The 23,489-nt window shown below is 34.2% G+C and overlaps 1 protein-coding gene across 5 annotated transcripts; it reads left to right on the forward strand.

Moving 5' to 3' along the window:
- The first annotated feature begins 275 nt into the window (after positions 1–275).
- On the forward strand, positions 276–23,289 carry LOC106712675 (neuroendocrine protein 7B2). Of its 5 annotated transcripts, XM_014505307.2 has the most exons (7): positions 276–402; positions 489–546; positions 20,961–21,051; positions 21,204–21,487; positions 21,902–22,059; positions 22,350–22,531; positions 22,915–23,289. In XM_014505307.2, exons 3-7 carry the CDS (start codon positions 20,968–20,970, stop codon positions 22,987–22,989), a joined length of 783 nt encoding a protein of 260 aa, XP_014360793.2. In that variant the 5' UTR covers positions 276–402; positions 489–546; positions 20,961–20,967; the 3' UTR covers positions 22,990–23,289. The 5 variants fall into 5 exon arrangements, with proteins under 5 accessions (XP_014360793.2, XP_014360792.2, XP_014360794.2 ...); XM_014505306.2 differs by lacking the exon at positions 489–546; XM_014505308.2 differs by lacking the exons at positions 276–402; positions 489–546 and adding an exon at positions 3,206–3,274.
- Positions 23,290–23,489: the final 200 nt, after the last annotated feature.

Below are 23,489 nucleotides of genomic sequence, written 5' to 3' on the forward strand. Positions count from 1 at the left end.
AAGATAAAGGTTATATAGTTTAAGTCATTTAGTACAGTAATACTAAACCCAGACGATCTCTATACTTAAAAGCTTGATGTAGGTAGAAAATGGTATGATGCTATGTAAAATTAAATCCACGTCTACAAGGGAAATGTGGGCTTAACACGAATCACTCAAGTACGTGATTTGAATACTGAAAATGTAATTTATCGTACTGCGTAGTTACGGTAAAGCGCATGCGTGAAGATATCGATTGCTAGCTACCACCGGGTAACGTCCATTTGCCCGGCGGTACCGCACCCGAACAATTGACTGTAGCTTTCTGTGTCTTTGTTATTATTTTAAAAGTATTTCAAAAACAAGTGCATGTACCTTGCGGTTGCGCTGATCATCATCATCGCCAGCTTGATACGGTTGCAGGTAAGTCTTTATGTGTCGTAGCCTTATGATTTTTATACGTTTTTTATTTTGTTTTTTTTTTTTTTAGTCTTTTATTTTTTTGCAAGGTGGCGACTCCTTTATTACTGGCAAGTTATCGCTACACAATACCCAGAGCGTTTAAAGGTATTAATTTTATTTATTGTTTTGTAGTATTTTATTTTGTGCCGAATTAACTTTATTTTAGTTTCCTTATTTCATTTTTTTCATCAATTTCTTTGTCTACGGTTTCAAGTTTGGGCTTCTTTAATTCGTCGTAAGAGTTCGGACGTAAAATATAGTGATGAAACCCTCCCCCACCCCCACCTACCAATATTATTTAAACAGATCTAGATATAATGACGTCAGAACAATTTTAGAAACAATCCAACTTTTCTTTTTGACATCTCATATTTGGTGAGTGTCCATTATGCAATCATTCTTTTTTTTAAAAAAAAGACATTATTATTGTTTTATACGCTCTTTACGAATATTAAGGCAAGAATTGAAAGATAATAACTTTCTGGGCCTTTCAATATCTCATTGTTTGACTTCATTATAACATATTCAGCCATTTAATTATCATATAGATTATTAAAAAAAATATATTATACCAATATACCACTTAATACAATGTTCTACGATTTATTCCCAAGTAGGGTTGGCGACAAACAGGCGGCCGGCCGTAAAAACGAAACCCAAAACTTTAAGGTTTACAAAACCTTGTGTGCCGACCCCACGTGAGTGGGAAAAGGCCAGGGAAATGACAATGTTCTCCGATTTATTCGTAACTCTCTGAAATATTTTGGTACTGAAAAGAACAAACAAAATCTTATTAATTTACATAGCGTTTTTAGTTTTGAGTTTGATTTTATAGTCACAGTGTCTTTTCCTAACAATTCTATCTCTACGGCGTAGAATGTGTCTACGCCGTAGCAAATGATGTTGCGAGTAGAGGGGTATTGAAACTTAAAAAAAAACTTATTTTTTTATAGCTATGAATCAAACTAAATACTATTTTCAACAATAAAAGACATTTATAGCATTATGTAATGTATTTTAAAATTAAAAATTGAACCATCTCAAGGCAATACAACTTATAACAATGCATATAGACAAAATGTACGTTTAATATTTAAATACCAACAATAAATATCAAAATGATTTATATATATTTTCATATTTCCAATTGCCTTTAGATACTGAACGAATAGAGTTCGTATTGCGTTATCATATTTGCCCCGAGCCGGAACGATGGAAACGTCTAGAACGTTTATTGATTTATAACTCCGTCAGACCTGCGCCGCCGAACTACCAATAGGGTGGAAATCACGGGTTATTTATAACTGTAGCTACGCAAAGTTTATGTACAATGGGTTATATGCGTACAATAAAAAACTTGAGAGATGTCAAGGGACACTCAGATGGAAGGAAGTTCCTTTCTATTAATTAGTGAAGGTTATTCTATGAATAAAAAACTTAAGTCTTCACAAGAAGTACATTTTATTTCTATGAATTTTCGTTATATATTGTCACGTCGTTGCCATGGTGAAGTAGCGCTCATTCGTTGTTAACATACTTACTATAGCAAAAAGTGTCGTGACAACTTTTCGTAAGAATTTTCCGTCTAGCCCCCTTTCACAACGCGCGATAAGGAACTTCGTTCCAATAAATAATTATACATAAAAGATACCGTGACAAATAAAAATGTGATTTGTTTAAAATAACTCGTATATATTGAAGAAAATATGTTGAAAGTTTTATTACTTGTTATTTTCGCTATCAAATTTGAATGACCTTTAGATATCAAATCAACTAAGAATTTTAATCAAATAAAAATAAGAAAACTTCCTCCTTATGTTAATGAGTTCATATTTAGTTAAAAATTTTAAGTTTAAATCATTTGCAAAGACTTTGCGTAGCCTAAAATTTGCATTTATTATTTTTACAATAATTATATTAGGTACTAAATTTTGTCCGCATCTTTTTTAATTTTGTAAAATTATTTGTATTTTTTTGTTTCTGTGTTGATGACGTGAATTAACATACAATAATTACATTGACATGGCATATTCGTTGCCACCGTAATATCATTTACTCCAAATATAAAAAAAACCTTTTAACTCATGTTCATGTTCATATCTATTATCTAAACAGTAATATCAAAGTAAATAAAACTCACCCGAAGACATCGCTTACAAAAAGTTATTTCACAGCAGCGCCATCTTCCGTTCTTACGTTTTATCAACGTTACCTTACTTGTTGCATCAAATTTTAACAGATGGCGCTATAATTTTGTAGAGCGTCATCTCGCGGATGTTGTAGGAACGAATCGTGTTTTTATTTAAAACGTGTGAAGCGTGACGAGCGTTCAGCTATGAAAAATTTAACATCTAAAAATTAACTGCGCAGTTTCGTTGCTTTAGTTGCTATTCCCCGGAAAATTCTATTTTTAAGCTAACAGCCCAATACCCGGGCTTACATCCAGGAATTGCACCCCCACTCCGTCTCGCCCTCGCAGTTTCCCGGTACCTGTTGAGCGTTATTGATTTATAACCCCGCCATCTCCCAGACCTGCGCTGTGGCTCACCCCCGGGAATAGGAAAATTATATATTCTATGCCATTCGTGAGCAAGCGTCCAATGTCGCACGTTATTTTCTTTTTACTGATATTATTGTATTATTTTCTTATTAGAAAACTGATTAATTATGTTTACATATTCTATAACGGCGGTTTGTTTTCTGTACGCGATGTATAATTTATATCATTTTTATATTTACGACTAATTTGATTTTGAGTTAATTTTTTTATTTGTTTATGTATATTTAAGTAAGTTATTTAAACGTGACTTCAGGCGTGACTTCGTAAATACAGGTAAGTGGATGTTTCTAGAGATAAGCCGAGGAAGCGACTCCAATGATTTTTATGACTAGTCTACTTATCAACATGCCCAAACAACTCGAGATGAATTAATTTCTTATTACCGTTCTTTTATAAACACGGTAAGGGAAAGTAATTAGGATAAGATTCATCTATTATAAAAAAGGAGAGAAAGGTTATTTAAATAAAAAAACTCGAAATCCCTACTTTTTTTGTATTTTGTCATCGTATTATGCAACAGTTTTTGCTACTGCTGGCGTTATAATAATTACTATTGTATCAATTATTCGTTTTCGTGACTATCGATGTACGTATGAGTCAGTTTTTTGGTGTTTCCAATCCAGTATAAAAAACGAAAAAAGTGTCTTTAAAAAAGTAACTATAAAACATTTTAGTATAGACGTTTTCAAAGTAGAAAACCTTAAAAGAAGAACTTATGCCATTTGCTAACTTTATTTTCCTTTGTCCACATCAACTTGGACAACACGTCCGCCATATTGGCTTCAGAGCTGATGTCTATAACGTATCGATTTAGTTGCATCCGGGCATGCGCTTTTGCATTGCGTAGGCGTTGATAATTATTAGGAAATTATTCCATTAAATTTATGAATAACTAGCTGTCACCCGCAACTCCGTCCGCGCGGATTAAAAAAAAACATAATAAGTAGCCTATATAGCGCTGTATGTGAAAAAAGATTTTCCTGCTTTTCTGTTGAAATTCCTGAATTTTCTTTGCTATAAACCTCACGGAGCCCGAGACCTTTACAACGAATGCAAAACCGTGGAAATCGGTTCGTGCGTTCTGGAGTTATAGCGTCAGGAAGGAAAACCCGACTTATTTTTATATAATATATATGTACTTCTAACTTTAAAACAGAAGCTAAAGTATAGCCTAGGAATTCAAACATTGAAATAAAACACAATTCACTTTTTTAAATCACTGGAGAAAATGAGATATGTAAAAATTAAACTTTTAAATTCTCATACAAATGTGTTTTATTTTTGTTAGAATATTATGCACTTATTATGATATATAAATGTTTTCAAAGAGTAAAAATTAATCGTTTACTTGAAAGCTTCAATATTTTATCGCTTTTTTTCATTAACTACTTTTACTCTTCATTTTACTTATTTTTAATGACAAATTAAAAAAGTTTGGTTTTAAACCTGTACTTTCCTACCGATTTTTGACCTATCCTGGCAATTGAATCGCACATTCATATTTGAAACTTTCTATACGTGTGTCGGAAACCATGACCTGCGCAATGCATATCCGGGCTCTTTATTACTAGACCCTGGGTTATATTGATTTTCTGGACATGCGCCGTTAAATTGCGTAGGTCAGGATTTATACGCATAGCTCGTTTATCGTTGTTGAGCCTTCACACATCTGAGTTCATTAATCATTAATGAAAGAGATCCAGACTTATGACTTTACCAATGTTAATTCCATATGTGTTCGCAATTACGGATAATTCAGGCGGCTTAAAGCGTTAAGCCATTCCGGAAATACCTTCAAACAGACATCCATCCATCTATACCAGTGTTTCCCAAGGTGGGGCATACGCCCCACCTGGGGGACATTTGGATTTAGAGTGGGGCAATTCGGAGATTTAAAAACTTAAGGCTACATCCTTACAATGATAGCCAGTGTTAAAAAGTACATAAAAACGTTTTAGAGACAAAAATCCGTTGCATTTAAACTATTTATATGTGTTTTCGTGTTTAAAAATTCTATATGAAATTGATCTAGTCAGCCAAAAGTAGTATTTAATTATTTCTCAAACATTGTTAATTTAGGCCTCGAGAGAAATTTATTTCTAAACAAAATTTATAAGGGGGCAATAGTCGTGTTCATCATGAAAAATGGGACATGGATCCAAAAAGGTTGGGAAACACTGATCTATACGTTCGCATTTATAATATCAGTAAGATAGATATAACTTCACGAGATACTTTTGCTTACATACCGGTTCTTACTTTATATGATAAATATAAAAATGTTTGATTTATCAAAAAAGTAATTCATTTTTTTAAATGTAATTTTTCTAAAAAATCTTTTTAAAACTAGTCAACTTTAACTAACATTTTTTATTTGTTAAACGAATTTAATTAAATTTTATGGGTTTAATTTTCATGATGGATAACAAAGGAAGTAAAACTATCCGGAAAATCTGTCGAATCATATCGCGTGGGTGGTCTCGGGGGAGGAAAGGAGGACGTGTGTGGGAGGGATGGTTATTGATTTATAAGGGAGGTTGTAGAGTCTGCGTCGCTCTACTGTGGAAAATTCTGGAAATTTAATGCGCAGTTACTAAGCTTTAAACTTAGAATTTGATAAGTAGACTACTTAGTAACAATACTAAAAACAATTCTTTGCATTTAATTTTTGAACATTATATTCACAAGAATAAATGTAAAAAAGGCCGGCGTAAAATTATACACTAAAGTACCGGCATGCATTTTACCGGAAATTTATATTCTAGTTCTTAATATTTTATTTATACTAAACTAGCTTTTACCCGCGAATCCGTCCGCGCGGAATAAAAAAAATGCACACAAGATAAAAAAGTTCCTATGTCCGTCTCCTAGTTCTTAGCTACCTTCCCATTAATTTTCAGCTAAATCAGTTCGACCGATCTTGAGTTATAAATAGTGTAACTAACACGACTTTCTTTTATATATAGAGATTTACACTACGTTTCAGCGCAATTACATGTTACTAACAAATTTCATAAACTTCTTGCCTAAGAAACAAACTCAGGACTATCAATTTGAAATACGATAGATCCATAGGTCAGTTTCCAGAACGTTCTCTGGATTTATCTTCCTACGCACATCTTTCGTTGAGTATTGATTACCTCCCGAACTGCGTCCTGACTTGCGCAGAATCCTGGGGGAAGGGGTAGAGACTCATCCGGAATAACGCATCAGTTTCACGATGTCCTAGGCCGGCAACGCGCGTCGGTATTGTTCTCTTTTCTCTTCTCTCATTTACTTTCATAAATGCTGGCTCTATATTTAAATAATTAAGATTTGTGTTTTTTTTTTGTGGAAGCTGGTTGATTAATGTAAGTATTGTGATATTTGTTCAAAATTCAACGCATACTCCTCGATAGCTACTGCTATTTATTAGCTCTTTAGCTTCACGAACTACGTAACTAGTTGATTGATTAGAAGAAATTAAAAATGTTAGGTTTTGAAAAAAAAATTTTTTCCGTATCACCTTTTACGCGTATTTTACTCTCATTTTTACTCTGATTTTTTTTTCGTATTTTACTCTCATTTTTTTACACAGATATTTTGAATATGGGTGTAATAAAACTAGAGATTACGTATTCAATAACATCTTGAAGCTAAATATTATTAAGAAACTTCTAGAAATCTCGCGATGTCTACGTCACGATTGACATACTGCGCCATTTTAATTTCTTCCGCCATATTGCCGTCCGCCATATTCCTTTTCTCTGCCGTGTTGTCATCCAGCGCCACGTTGGCTCCCTCCAAAGTTAGGGCGTAGCGTTTTCATCGATTTTTCTAGAAGTCGCTTCTGCGCATGCTCCCTTTTTTCCAGGGTGCTACATCAAGACATGCGCGCAGCGATTCCTGTGCAAAGGGGTTGCGTAGCTACATATTATATTAAAGTGCTCCGCCATTTTGTTCGGTTAATTTTTCAAATTTAGTAATTGAATTTAAAATATTTCAATCAAATGTTTAAATATTTAAACTTAATTTTGGGATTTGTTATATTTTATGATGCTTTCAATTTGGCTAAAGTATTATACATGCTAATAAACTAAATTCCAGCCAACAATATTTGTAGAGCGTCGGCTTACACAAGGACGATAAGGCGTAGCAAACGTAGCATATGCTACGAGTCTGTAGCTTAATCGCAGTTAATGCTATTTAATGAGTTTGTTGGTATTTCTTGATTGTAACATTTTCCCCCATATCATAAATTTTTAATTTGGCTCGAATAAAACTAGAGATTACGTATTCAAAAACACCTTGAAGCAAAATATTATTAAGAAACTTTTAGAAATCTCGCGATAACTACACCACGATTGACATCCTGCGCCATTTTGATTGCCTTCGTCATATTCCTTACGTCCTACATACTTGTATGTATATTTAGTTTTTTTTTCTTTTTCTTAATAAAGGAAAATTCCATTCCTAATTATCGAGATGCGATGACGTCAGTCAACTGATTTACGTAGGCTAGTTAGCGTCGACGTAGATTTTCCTAAGATTCGAAAATACTTGACTTAGATATTAAATCAGTTGGAAACAATAAAAAACAATTGAAAGAAACGATTATAGCGGATAAGTAATTATTTGCGTAGAATTTCTGTAAAAATGTTTTGACGCAGTTTTCCATTCCATTACCTCGATTGAACAATCCGTTTTCGGAATTTACCTAAACTGCGTAATAATGCACCGCCAACACTCGTCCTTCTTTCATCCCCCTTCGACCTTGCCCTTGGCATTGATTGTCCTTTGTGAGTGACGTGAGTCCCTTGAGATTCTGTTAATTAAAGCTACTTAGCTGACTTATGAATAACACAATTATTTGAGTTATAGGTTAACTTTAAAAATGTTTTACCAGTATTTTTTTTTTATTTATTTTTATAAAAGGTGCTACTACTTATACATTCAGAAATTGCGCAATAACCGTCTAACAAACCGACGCTTTATCTGTAACGATGCTAGAATTTACTCTGATATTGCGTAATAGTCATCCAACGATTTCTTTCCCTATCTCTGCCTCTGGAATTTACGCAGAAATTGCGCAATAACCATCTAACAAACATTTTCTCAAATTACTAGAAATTATTTTAAAAATATCCATTAATCACTCCTTTTTCCCTACTTTCTACGTTTCTAGGAATTACTATTAAATGGCGCAATAACCATCTCACAGTCTTCTACTCTACCTTTGACGTTTCTAGAAATTACACAGAAATTGCGCAATAACTACCTCGCCATCTTTCTTCCCATCCCATCCCACGTAGGTATCGATTCGGGAAGCTGCATCCAGACATGCGCGTTGCACTTTCCCCTGCGTTACACCCCGGGCTCAGGGATCGCGGATTCAGACAGTTTCAGACTAGACGTAGCGGTATCACATCGCCTTTTTGTTAGCCTTTCGTAAAGAGTTGCTTTATTTAATTAACGAATTCATGAATTCCGATGATCGATGAAAATTCAAACGTCATCAATTCGTAAGTTTTTTCAAGTCTTCAATTATTTTTTTGTATATATTTAGTTCTAATATTAATTGCAGTAACTTTTCTATATATTTATTATCAATCATCATAAAAAAATCTGAAATACTCGATTTGAAATTTTGCCTAAAATATTTTTTTTTTTAAGATTTACTCGACATTTTAAGTTCCATTCAAAAGTGCACTCTCTGTTTACGGCTAGTAGGTTGAAGATATGTAAAAGCTTAACGGATAAAGCAACGTACGTGATTCTCTTAGTCCGATATAATACCAGGACGATATTGATTTATTGCATCAAGTCATGCGCGTTGCAATACCTGGGGCTCGCAGATATTCCCAGTCAAAGCGACATCTCTCGGTAACACTGGTCAGTACTTCTTCTGTGAGAATTTGTTACTGGTAATTTAGTTATCCCCACCGCTTCCCTTTTTAATGGAAAATGGTTCTAGGTCGTGAAACTTAATACTATAATAAACAGAAAAACTTGAAAAAATCGTAAGTAAGTGGGGAAAATTCACAAATGGGTAAAATATTTCGGCGATGTTGAGTTGGTGTGCGATGCGACGATACTTATTTTTGTAGCGAATTCACTAATTTAAAAACATTAAATAGGCTCTGAAGGCTATAATTATATATTTCTATATATTGCTTGGCTTAAAATTTTCTAGATTTGTGCATGATAGCTTTGTTTAAGCTCAAAGCTCCTTTTATCTTTCATTGTTTGCGAATATTGTTGTTATTTTTTTTTAAATTTCTATATTTTTTTTTTTTTTGTTTTCTGTTTTATTTCAATGAATTTTATACTTCCTCCTATTATACTCATTGTTTCTCATTTAAAGTTATTGGAAAAAGCATATCGCTTCACAATTTGTGAGACAATGAGCTTTTTTGAGTATCAACCGTACATGTTAAAATTTTAGGTGTTATACCAAAAACGAATATGTATGAAATAAAATGGCCTCCGAAATCCCGACTAACAATGACCACGCCGTTATTCATCAATTTTATTGGCTCTTGCATCGAGACATGCGCATTGCATGCAATTACCGGAAATCAAATATGGGATCATTATAACAATTGCAAATTTGTAGGCCATGGTCTAATGTCAGAACATTAAAAAAATTGTGATGTTATTACTTACTGTTGAAATTGTTAGTATAACTTTATAGCTTTGAACAAGTACTTTTATGGAACTCGTAGAAATGGTACTCCTAGTTTTAGAATAGGGCGCATTTTGTAAGTTTGTCACTAAATAGATATACATTGAACCGAAATAAAGTTTTAAAGAATATTCATCTCGAAATTTTATCTAGTATCTTCAATATGACGTTTTTGAAAAAAAAATACCGCGCCCATAATCTATTTATAGCACTCAACCCGCCCGGAATCTATCGATTTGCAATGGAGGCTGCATCTAGACATGCGCAATGCAATCTAGACTCACGAATATCCTTCGTTAAAATAGTACCAATGATGTAACCCTAGCGCTGAGCCCAGACATGCGCATTGCAATTCTCGGGGCTCCAGAATTATGGCAGTGCAACAGTTGCAATGTAACACGCTTGGCGCCGGGTTGTTATTTAATTTGACACATTTATGTTATCTTTACTTTTTTAATCTTAACTTTGTCTTTTTGATTTTACTTTATACTTTAATTTTTTATTTCTTTTCAATTGTTTAGTTGATTAGTTTTGTTGCATTTTGTTCAGCGTGTCGTTTCCTTTGTTTGATTTAGTACATACTGCGCAATTGAACTTTTATTGATTTTATCCCGTGGGCTGGGACCAGACATGCGCGTTGCAATTCCCGGGGCTCAAGGATATTAGAGGTCGATGCAACAGTTGCATCATGTCGGAGCTTGGTATCGGTCGCCATTTTTCATTTCCGAATACGTTTCAATTTAATGCTGTGTCACTGTGATGATACTTCTATATTTTAAAACTGTAAGTATGTTTTTAATTATTTTGAATTGAAAATTTATTGATTACTGTCCTTTATTATCGAAATATAATGACACCTCAATTTCTTAATATGTAACGTATCGGAATTAAAGAAGATGTTATTTTTCTATCATTTATCCATAGCATCATCAGGATTTAGCAAAATTTCGTTTTTATTTCATTTCATATTTACTGCACACATTGGACCTTTGATTATTTTATCCTGTGCGCTGGGGTCAGACATGCGCGTCGCAATACCTAGGGCACAAGAGTGTTACGTATTAATGCAACAGTTGCAATTTATCGTGTTTGACACCGGGTCGTAATGAGCCTTCCCCAATTGTTAATCGGTGATAATATCTGTATTTTCTGAATTAAATTCAAATTCAATGGATTTGTTTTTGTAGGCTTTAGATCATTATGTAATTTCCTCTGTTTGATTTAGTACTTTCTGCGCTATTGAACTTTTTTGAGATATCCTCTGTGTTGGAACCAGACATGCGCGTTGCAATTCCCGGGGCTCAAAGGAATTTAGTGGTCGATGCAACAGTTGCATGACATCAGGGGTTAGCATCGGTCGCCATACTTCATTTGCTAGCAAATCTGTAATAAGTAGTCAATTTAATTTTATTAAGAATGCTGTGTTTTTTGTGATAAAATATCTTGATTTTAAAACTATAAGTACATTTTGGATTACTTTGGAATTAATTTAAATTGACCATTAATTACTTTATATATGATGAAATAGAATGGCGTATCCGTTTGATTACTTAATGCGCATATTTGAGCTTTATTGATTGTATCCCGTGGGCTGGAACCAGACTTGCGCGTTGCAATTCCCGGGCGCACATCGCTTCACAATTTGTGAGACAACAAGCTTTTTTGTGTATCAAACGTACATGTTAAAATTAGAAGTGTTATACTAAGAACAAAAATATGAAATAAAATGGCCTCCCAAATTCCGACTAACAATGATCACGCCTATATTCATCGATTTTATTGGCACTTGCATCGAGACATGCGCATTGCATGCAATTCCCGGAAATCAAATATTGGATCATTATAACAGAGCTGCAACTTTACAGGGCGTGGTCTAATGTCAGAACATTAATCTTAACATTTTTACAGTTTTAAGGAAATTAACTGTACAGTATAGTTTTTGAGTCAAAGAACTCGATGTTGATTTTCTGAAATGATAATGTTTTTTAATTCTTCGTTATCTTTGTCACTTATACTTTGTTCGATCTTCATTGATTTATCACCAGGTTCCACTTAATTAGATATGTTCTTTGTATTTCTCGGGCCATGTAATGGCAGTAAATGCAAAATTTTTCGATGTATATTTGGAAACATATTAAGCTTTTTACTTCGGTAGCATTTAAAGATGACATGATATGAAATTATTATTCCCAAAAAATGGCTTTAGTTTCTGGAGGTAAAAATTTATGTCCAACTGTTCTTTAATTTATGTTGAATTGAGAAATTAATTCAATAAATTTGAGAAAACATGCGACTGACTGTAGGACTCTTTGTCCGTTCATATTAATTTACATTTCCTTTGTTACTGTGTATATTGGACTATTATTGATTTATCCCAGCGGGCTTTATCTAGACATGCGCGTTGCAATTCCCGGGGTTCAGGAATAATGTCGGTCCGTGCAACAGTTGCATGGAATGTCGCTCGGCGCCGGTCGCGAATAACTTATTACGCAATTACAAGGACAATTTTCTGTTTTCTTTTTAATTTTGTGATGTTATTACTTGCTGTTGAAATTGTAAGTATAACTTTATAGCTTTCTACAAGTACTTTTATGGAAATCGTAGAATTGATACTCCTAGTTTTGTAATAGTATTCATTTTATAAGTTAAAAAGAAATTCATTGAAGAAAGAACCGGAATAAATATTTTAAAGAATCTTCATCTTGAAATTTTTCCTAGTATCTTCTAGATGACGTTTTTGAAAAAAAAATTGACTTACCACGCCCATAATGTATTTATAGCACTCAACCCGCCCGGAATCTATCGATTTGCAATGGAGGCTGCATCTAGACATGCGCGATACAATCTAGGCTCACGAATCTTCTTCGTTAAAATAGTACCAATATCCAATGATGTAATACTAGGGCTGTGCCCAGACATGCGCGTTGCAATTATCGGGGCTCCAGAATTATGACCGTGCAACAGTTGCAATGTAACACGCTTGGCGCCGGGTTGTTATTTAATTTGACATTTTTTATTATCTTTACTTTTTTAATCTTAAATTTGTCTTTTTGATTTTACTTTATACTTTTTTTTTTCGTTTCAATTGAAATTTAGTTGATTAGTTTTGTTGCATTTTGTTCAGCGTGTCGTTTCCTTTGTTTGATTTAGTACATACTGCGCAATTGAACTTTTATTGATTTTATCCCGTGGGCTGGGACCAGACATGCGCGTTGCAATTCCCGGGGCTCAAGGATATTAGAGGTCGATGCAACAGTTGCATCATGTCGGAGCTTGGCATCGGTCGCCATTTTTCATTTCCGAATACGTTTCAATTTAATGCTGTGTCACTGTGATGATACTTCTATATTTCAAAACTGTAAGTATGTTTTTGATTGTTTTGAATTTAAAATCTATTTATTACTATCCTTTTTTATCTAAGTTTAATGACATCTCAATTTCTTAATATTTAACGTATCGAAATTAAATAAGTTGTTATTTTTCTATTATTTATCCATAATATCATCAAGATTTAGCATACTTTCGTTTTTATTTCATTTCATATTTACTGCTCACAATGAACCTTTGATTATTTTACCCAGTGCTCTGGGATCAGACATGCACGTCGCAATACCCAGGCTCAAGAGTATTACGTGTTAATGCAACAGTTGCAATTTATCGCGTTTGACACCGGGTCGTAATGAGCCTTCCCCAATTATTATTATCGGTCATAATATCTGTGTCCGTATCAATTGTTTTCTTATTTCAATTCTAATTCAATTGATTAGGTTTTGTTGACTTTAGATCATCGTGTTATTTCCTTTGTTTGATTTAGTACCTTCTGCCCAATTGAACTTTTTGAGGTATTCCTTGTGTTGAAACCAGACATGCGCGTTGCAATTCCCGGGGCTCAAAGGTATTTAGTGGTCGTTGCAACAGTTGCATCACATCAGGGGTTGGTATCGGTCGCCATACTTCATTTGCTAGTAAATCTGTAACAAGTAATTAATTTAATTTTATTAAGAATGCTGTGCTTGTTGTGACAAAACATCTTGATTTTAAAACTGTGAGTACATTTCGGATTACTTTGAAATTAATTTAAATTGTCTAATAATTACTTTATTGTTAATGAAATAGAATTGCATCTCCGTTTGATTACTTATTGCGCATATTTGAGCTTTATTGATTTTATCCCTTGGGATGGGTCAAGACATGCGCGTTGCAATTCCCGGGGCTCAAGGATATTAGAGGTCGATGCAACAGTTGCATCATGGCGGAGTTTGGCATCGGTCGCCATACTTCATTTGCTAGTAAATCTGTAACATTTCCAATTTATTTTTATTAAGAATGTTGTGCTTATTGTGTCAAAACGTCTTGATTTTAAAACTGCAAGTACATTTTGGATTACTTTGAAATTAACTAGAATTGACTTTGTCAATTAATTACTTTATTGTTGATGAAATAGAATGGCATCTCCGTTTGATTACTTACTGCGCATATTTGAACTTTATTGATTTTATCCCGTGGGCTGGGGCCAGACATGCGCGTTGTAATTCCCGGGGCTCAAGAGTATTTAGTAGTGGATGCAACAGTTGCATCATGTCGGAGTTTGGCATCGGTCGCCATACTTCATTTGCTAGTAAATCTGTAACATTTCCAATTTATTTTTATTAAGAATGTTGTGCTTATTGTGTCAAAACGTCTTGATTTTAAAACTGTAAGTACATTTTGGATTACTTTGAAATTAACTAGAATTGACTTTGTCAATTAATTACTTTATTGTTGATGAAATAGAATGGCATCTCCGTTTGATTACTTACTGCGCATATTTGAACTTTATTGATTTTATCCCGTGGGCTGGGGCCAGACATGCGCGTTGTAATTCCCGGGGCTCAAGAGTATTTAGTAGTGGATGCAACAGTTGCATCATGTCGGAGTTTGGCATCGGTCGCCATACTTCATTTGCTAGTAAATCTGTAACATTTTCAATTTATTTTTATTAAAAATGATGTGCTTATTGTGACCAAACATCTCGATTTTAAAACTGTAAGTACATTTTGAAATAAATTTGAATTGACTATTAATTATTTTATTTATGATGAAATAGAATGGCGTATCCGTTTTATTACTTATTGCGCATATTTGAGCGTTATTGATTTTATCCCGTGGGCTGGGTCCAGACATGCGCGTTGCAATTCCCGGGGCTCAAGGATATTAGAAGTCGATGCAACAGTTGCATAACAATGGAGGTTGGCATCGGTCGCTATATTTCATTTACAAATATATCTTCATAATTTTCTTTATTATTTAATTTTAAATAATTCATTTTGTTAAAAATGTTGTGAATATTGTGAAAAATACGTCTAGATTTGTAAACTGTAAGTATACTTTTGAATAATACGCAACAACCAACACTTGTGGTTTTTTTTTTTATTTAATTAAATTATTTAAAGCTTTTAAATATAAATAAATTAATTTAGTTCTGTTTTTCGTTTTTTTTATACATGTATTACCTACTTGCATATTTGACCTTTATTGATTTTATCCCGTGGGCTGAGTCCAGACATGCGCATTGCAATTCCGCAATTCCCGGGGCTCAAAGATATTAGAGGTGGATGCAACAGTTGCATAACAATGGAGGTTGGCATCGGTCGCCATATCTCATTTCCAAATAAATCTTCATAAATTTCTTTATTTAACTTTAAAATATTCATTTTGTTAGTAATGTTATGAATATTGTGAAAAATACGTCTTGATTTATAAACTGTAAGTATATTTTGAGAACTGATTTTGAATTTCACAATTTGTTTTTCCTTTTTTTATAATTTTTTTATATCATTTTTAATGGCTTAATTAAATTTAATACCGAGTTTCGTGATCATTAATTTATTACTTACTGTGCAAATCGGAACGTTATTGACTTTATCTGGAGCGCTGGGTCCAGACATGCGCATTGCAATTCCCGGGGCTCAAGAAATCAAGGATATTAGAGGTGGATGCAACAGTTGCATAACAATGGAGGTTGGCATCGATCGCCTTACCTCATTTCCAAATAATTCCCTTTGTTCATTAGATAATTTCCTTTGTTCATTTAACTTTTAAATACTGATCTCGGTAATAAAGTTCATAATATTGTGAAAAAACATCTTGATTTAAAAACTGTTAGTAAAGGCACAATTTCTTTTTCATTTTTTTAATAATTTTATTTTTATTTTTTGAAATTAATTTTAATGGCTTCATTAAATTTAGTACCGAGTTTATTGATCATTGATTTATTTCTTACTGCGCATATTGGAGCTTTATTTTTTTTATCTGGAGCGTTGAGTCCAGACATGCGCGTTGCAATTCCCGGGGCTCAAGGATATTAGGACTTAGATGTAAATTCAACAATGCATTATTTTTTATTATCAGTAGCTGGCATCAGTGATTTATAGTTCGATTCTAAATCATTTTTAGTGAATTTTCTATTACGTTTAGAAATAATTTTAATAAATATTTCTTACATCCAAAATTAAAAGTTTAAATTGAATTAATATTAGTACCTTTATAATAGTTTGTATTATAATTCAACGCTGGTACTAGTGCAGTAATATTCAATATTTTATAATTACTCACAACTCACGCCTGTAACCCAGAGGGGTAGGCAGAGACCATGAACCTCCATTTGGTGTGGCCAAATTAACCTCCGCGATCCACTTTTCGCCATTTCTGGAAACGGAACGTAACGGGTGGCGACGAAACGCGTCGCCGTCTTTTTTTCCCCGGAATTCACACATATGTGTGGACACGTTCAACGAACGTCGGATAAATGTACATATATTAACTTTTCACTGTAACTAATAATTAATAATTACTACTTTCAATTAAAATAATTGCTTACAAACTAACTGCGACTGTCAGGCCTTTATTGATTTATACCGGATTCTGTGTACAGACATGCGCGTTGCAATTCCAAAGGCTCAAGCAATGCAACCGTTGCAATATTTCTGTTGACATCAGTCGCAACAATTTAATTTTCTGATCGATTAATTTATACATTTTTAGATCGTCTGTAGGATTACAAAAGGTGTGATTATCCAAATTAAATTAAAATACGCAATAATTTAATTTAAAATTAATTATAAGTTTTCTTCAGCTTCCAGTTCAGTTAATTTCCTATTATATTTTTTAATATAATGCCTGTCTTTCTGCACCAAGGTAAATTCAATTTTACTACCTTATTTCATACTTATATTATTAATGCTAATGTTTCAACGGAGTCGCGGGCAAAAGCTAGTATTGATATAAAATTACTTTAGTTTTGTGACGTCATAGTACAAGAATAAACAACTTTTTTAAGCCGGATCGCGATTTGATCTTTGTCTCATTAATAATTCAGTCACGGAGAGCAACAGTTAGATCCGGGATGATCGATACAGCCCGCATGTATCCCGGATACTCAGCATTATGTCGTACACGTTCCAAAACAACCAGTTAACAATGTAATGATCACAGATAAGGAATTCGAATAATCAAATTATTTTTGAGAATTGATATAGTGCCATCCATACCTTAGGATGGCTCAGAATTTTGCGATGCCACGCACAACTTAGTTTGCGGATCGTAAAGAGGTACAGCCAGGATGCACTCCTGCGCACGCTTTTCTCCAAAACACCATTACTAAGCTAACTAATTTATACAAAACATAAAAAGCTTAACAAGTAACATAACTTAATAATATTTAATCAGTACTAAGTGTGATTTCAAAAAAATAAAAAGCGCTAATACTGAACGAATGATTTATTTTTTTAATGTAGTAGAAAAATAACTCGACATCAATATCACATGACTGAATAGATTAAGTCATAGTATTAAACGTTTTTCTGCAAATCATAGTTTATTCATAATGTCGTAATATAATAAAGAGGCCGACAGACCAGCGGCACTTCAAAGTGCAGATGAGGAAAGGGCCACTTTGACGATCACCGAGGGAAGGCCCATTCATAAGCCTTGATTGATTAAACTCTTATTCAGTACAGTTCATTTAAAGTTTTCCTCAACAATTAGTGGCGGTCGCTTTGATATGTATGAACTTCTTGAAATGTTTTATATACCTATTACGTAAAAAGATATTTAACGCTCACATTTATTTTATTAGGTTTTTGTTTAATATGAAAATGGGTACTTGGAGTTAACGACATTCAATATACCAATATAACAATACATTGGACAACATGAACAAAACCATAATCCACTTGTTCCCTATGGGTAGCAAACTTAGTTTAAGAATCGCCCATGTCATGCAGCATTTTTGCAGCACGCAACAACCTTTACAGCATTAAACATCGACGATAGCTTCTTACGATTTTGATGAAAATATTAGTACAAATTTTACTCCTAATGTCCGCTCTACAATTAATTTATTTGAATATCTTTACTTAACTTTGATACGCAAGTGCAATAAGTGAAAATATAGTGTTTTAAAGCACAGTGTACCATATTAATTATCCGAATATTAGTAAAACAACTATTAAGACTATCAAAATACTAACAAACGTTGGACATTATTCGAAGTAACGTGGATAATGTTGTGGACATATAGTTATCTCAGCCACTTTGTAAAGTTCCGTTCAGATATAAAATTAGAATTACGTTATATTACCGCAGCGCCCCCGCTTCTATGGACTGGTTTTATTACACTTCAAAGTGATGTAAACGTTTAAACAGCCTATAAGATATCGATAAAAAAATTGTTCAAGTTGTAAATAGAAATAAATCAGAAATCTATCGTTGTTTATTAAAATGCTTCTCTAAGTGGTAGGTGTTAATAAATTATTTGATAGGTCTAATTATCTTATATAATTTTAATTCCCTTTCTGCCTACATAATAATAACTTGTAAATCTTCATTTCCAGACAATTTAAAGGCTATATATAGTACTTAATCTTTCCTCGTAGAAATAGTTAGATTTTTAAGCAATTGGAAACCATGGATTTCGTCTAAATAAACAAGATACTAACAAGCTAACAACATGTCACTTGAATCGTTAATACATTCGAATTGGTAGTAACGTAATAATCGCGTAACAGCAATATTGTTTGTAATGTTTATGATGTCGACATTGAGCGTGTCGTGCGTGAGAGGAGATGGCGGGCGCGGGCGCGGGCGCGGGTGCGGGAGGATGTGCCGACAGTTCGCCCACGCCTGCGCCGGCGCCCGCGCTGCCGCCCGCGCTTCCCTACCTTGCACGTCTACCTTGCGCAGATTAATAAATCAACACAGCTTTCTATTTAATTTTAATATATTTTTCCTGTTATTTATTTACGTATTCTTTTCTATTGTAATTAAATATTTCTTTTTATTCTGTGAATGTAGAGGTATAACACAAAATGCTCCAATTTACTTAAATTACAAATATTTTTGTATATTCCGATGAGTAATTATCGATCATTTTATTTCCGAAGGTTTATTGATCGATAAACCATAAAAAATACCGATTTGATTTATTTACCAATTTAATTATACAAAAACCAATAGACTTCTCTAGCATTTAATATTCTATGGTGATAGAAAGCCTCAATGAACGCTAGTGAATGGACAGTGAATCTATGAAATGCGAACCTACGCCGTCTGCCCGCGACGCGCGTCACCGCGACCGGTATCTTATCTACACTAGCAAGTTCCTACGCAAGGCTCTTGCTTTTTATTTTTGCACAAACTAACTTGTGTTATTTTACGTTGGTTCCTTTCGATGTACTTTTGGTTCACTTAAGTAAAAAAGTGTTAATATTCTATACAATTAAATTATACGAGTAGATAGTGTTTTTACACAAAAAAGGTCCTTAAAAATATCAACCTCGTACTTATTTTTTTTATGTTATAAGGTGGCAAATAAGCATTCGGCCACCTGAATACGCCGAATTAGTGAAGCGATTGCTGCCCATAGACATCCGGAATTGCAGATGAGTTGCCTACCTTTAATCGACGGAGGAGGCGACGCACGGAAAAATAATATTCCTAAGCGTCCCCTCCACTGTCAAACCCATACCCACTTTTCTTATAAAGAGAAGGGAAAGGGACTAAAATAAGGCAGCAAACTCATCAGACGAAACTCCAAGTGAAAGTGTTATTTTACTTCTTTTTACAAATTTAACAAATCCTGTATGGTTAGCTAAAGTAACATACGATAAGAGAAGTCACTAATCGAAAAGCCAAAATGTATAGAAGTGACAATAACTTTTGATATGTCACGTATCTTTCCTATACTTTTTGACGCATTTTGTCGACTCTACTAGCGATAGCGGTAATCGAATGTTACATTGTGTAGCTATTATATTGTACTAGCTGTCGCCCGCGACTCCGTCCGCGCGCAGTTAAAAAAAAATGAAAAATAGATGGTGGCCGATTCTTAGACCTGCTGAATATGCTCACAAAATTTCATGAGAACCGGTCAAGCCGTTTCAGAGGAGTACGGTGACGAAAACTGTGACACGAGAATTTTATATATTAGATGTCGTGAGATATAGTATATAACAATTGTTGAATCTGTATTTAATACGATTTGATAAAAAGCAATTCACTTTATCAAGATTTTATTTTTAATTTACTACAAACAAATACTGTAAAATCATGATCGATTTGATATATTTTTCTTTGTGCTACCCAGATTACGTTTGAATAGTTAGGGAATACTTCAAAGAAATTATTTTCGTATACTTACTTGCTAAATTTAATTACATCATGCGTTGTGCAAAACTCGAACTGATACATCTTTTATTCAAGTAGCTTTGAACTTTACATCTGTTATGTTAAAAGTATAATAGAATTAGGCAAAAGGATGAATTTTTTTTAATACCAATTTTATTTCAAATCAACTTAACCGTGGGTTTCTCTAAGACCAAAATCTAAGACAGATATATTTTACAGAGGTTTTGGTGTCAGAAACCCATGGTGTTATAAAGACTAGGTACTTCTTATTTGCTTATCGCATATCCTACGCTAATCAAGTACACTTATAATGTCAATGTCTTAAGCTTTATTGATTTTTTTGTACCATACTTCAAAGAAACCGATTCTCCGAGTATTCGGTTCTATCTCTCATCTTACACCCACGTGGATCAATTCAATGGATACTAATGTTTTTTACGTACATCATAACATTATGTCATGTTACATCATATTCATTGTAAACAGTTCGTTAGCATTGTTGCTATGGTGTAGAAAATCACAATCTACCAGTTTTTTTATATGACATCAGAAATGTCGGCGCTTTTCAATTTTATAACTTATTGTTGCATTTTAAAGAACGGCTTAAAAACTTTTTTTCTTTTGTTACAGATTCGCAATGGGCCACCGAGGAGTTCTGGTTTTGGCGATAAGCATCGTAGGGGCAATGGCGTTTATCCCCCATGGTTCTATTGGGGAAAAGGTAAAAGAACATTTTATTTTTACGTTTATATACTAATTCCTTTACGAGCAACTTACTTCAACTATTGTAACATAATAAGCTACTGAACCGTTTATCTGCAGTCTTCCAATTCCCTATTCAATAATTTTTGCAATTTTCTCCTTTGACACTAGGATCCAATTTTAACCGAGGCTTTGCTTCGTGAAGTTGTGGAACGTATGGGCAAGGATTTCAACGAGGCCGCATCTACATACCTCGAGCTGCCCCCGAGCGAGCGCCGGCTAGCAATGATGGCGCGCGCCAGCCAACAGCTGCAGCAAGAGCAGCTGCAGCACGAGCAGCTGCAGCACGAGCAGTTGCAGCACGGGCAGTTGCAGCACGAGCAGCTGGATTACGACTCGCTGATAGAAGGCAACCCCAGCCCCAGCCTGCGCGACCAAGAGTATTTGCAGCACAGGTAATTTTGAGTTATTCAGATGTGCTCAGACCAGGTCAAGCGATATAGTACCTCAAGCTCACAGACTGGAAGACTAAGTAGATGTGAAATTAGGATACCTCTATCCTGATTTCACCTCTGTACCCTCGTGCAGAGCATCCTTCGAATAATATAAGACAGAAGAACAAAAAGCTTCATACCTTAATGGTTTTCTTACGAATATTCTTATGGAAACAGCTGCAACTGGTGTTTCAGTTATTATTATGGTGTTTTAATCGTATTAAAATCAAACTCTTGCACAAAAAACATGGTCCAAATCTTAGATGCTCTAGCGTCTCAAATCACATCACACTTATTATTAATACCTATACAATAACCTTTGAAGTATGACACTAAGATTCAAAAAGAATCTAACACCTCTGTCCTTCTGCGTAGCTCGTTATGGGGCCATCAGTATGTAACCGGCGGAGCAGGCGAGGGTGAACAGCGACTGCAGCCATCGGGTGTGCTCCCCAACAGACAGATGATCAAGACCGACGCGGTGCTGCCGGCCTATTGCAATCCTCCTAACCCGTGTCCCGTGGGCTATACCGGTACTTACTAATAGATACATACAATGAGATGATTACATTCCTTTAAAATTTGGATAGTTAGTAATGATATATTGACAGAATAATTTTTTCCAACCTTATCCAGAAAGGATTACCTGTGCTGTTCACTCGTTAAGTACACTCTGCTAAGTCTATTAAAACCGCTATCGGTACATACGTTTAAAAAATGTTTACTAAAATAAATATCATGTAAGTGCCACCACCCCAAATTTTACAAGTTCCTGATTTTTGTTTTAACTTATCCAATTATAATCAACCAATGTTCTGTTTAGAAGAGCAAGGCTGCATCAGTGAGTTTGAGAACACAGCCGCATACAGCCGCGAATACCAGCTCGCTCAGCGCTGCATGTGCGACGGCGAGCACATGTTCAGCTGCCCACCTGACGCCGCCGACATCGAGCTGCGCTTCCCCGACCACCACAAGAGTCTAGCCGCCAAGAAGTTTAACATAGACGTAAGTTTTTCTAATCTATTTTTTTAGAAGAGGTATACGAAGTTTAGCCTTACGATCTCTTGAATATATCCAGTATATATGTCGCCCGTTATTCCTCTTAAACGCTACACAGACACGGCAACTGATAGCCAGTCATGTTCAACTGTTTACATATTATATGCCCATTGAACTACGAATGCGTAGCACTCGACGACGATAGTTTCCAGTTGCTGCAACCTATGACTAAGTTAGTTCTGTTTGCCGAAATTTGTAACTAGAAACTAAAAAATTGGTATATTTATAAATCGTGTTATAATAAGGCTATTTTGTCATTTGAAAGTTGTTGCAACTAATGTTGATATGTCTGTTAAGTTCTTTAGTGAGAAGGGTAATTAACATTTCAGATAGACAACCCTTATCTTCTGGGTGAACGTCTGCCGATCGCGGCCAAGAAGGGTTTCGATGTCCGCGTCTTTTAAATATAAATTTGTTTAGATTCGATGTCTATTTAAGATCAGTATTGACGAGCTAAGAGCATCTTCTCCGTGATTCCGACTATTTTAACCTTTTACCTATACATAAATTAGAAATCATTGCAACCTCATTTCAGTGTAAGCACACGTAATGATAGAATGTAAATGGAATGAAACAAAAAAAAGATGAACAACTTGTGAAAAGGTTCACTTGCGTATTATGTTTTTTGTGCGATGTTTTATTAAGTTTACTTTACTTTAACTATTATAACGTAAGGTTTGTAAATATATCTGATGAGAAAATTGCAAAGGTCATAAAAACATAGAATTGTTAGTATATAACTTATTAAATAACATAATATATACATATATCATAATTTGATAAGTTATTTCAATTTAAATACTGTGTGTTACCTTTTTTTAAGTATGTGATCAAAACAGATTTTATCTTATAGTTTTTCATTATTATCTGTAATTTAAAAATAAAGTTTTTGGAAGGTATGAAA

Source organism: Papilio machaon, chromosome 7 (assembly GCF_912999745.1).
Source record: "Papilio machaon chromosome 7, ilPapMach1.1, whole genome shotgun sequence".
Lineage (NCBI taxonomy): Eukaryota > Metazoa > Arthropoda > Insecta > Lepidoptera > Papilionidae > Papilio > Papilio machaon.

Excerpts from the sequence above, each read along its gene's own strand:
- LOC106712675 (XM_014505307.2), top strand. The coding sequence starts at position 20,968 with ATGGGCCACCGAGGAGTTCTGGTTTTGGCGATAAGCATCGTAGGGGCA. Across the intron at positions 21,052-21,203 it reads ATGGTTCTATTGGGGAAAAG|GATCCAATTTTAACCGAGGC; the intron begins GTAAAAGAACAT and ends CTTTGACACTAG. Across the intron at positions 22,532-22,914 it reads CCAAGAAGTTTAACATAGAC|ATAGACAACCCTTATCTTCT; the intron begins GTAAGTTTTTCT and ends TTAACATTTCAG.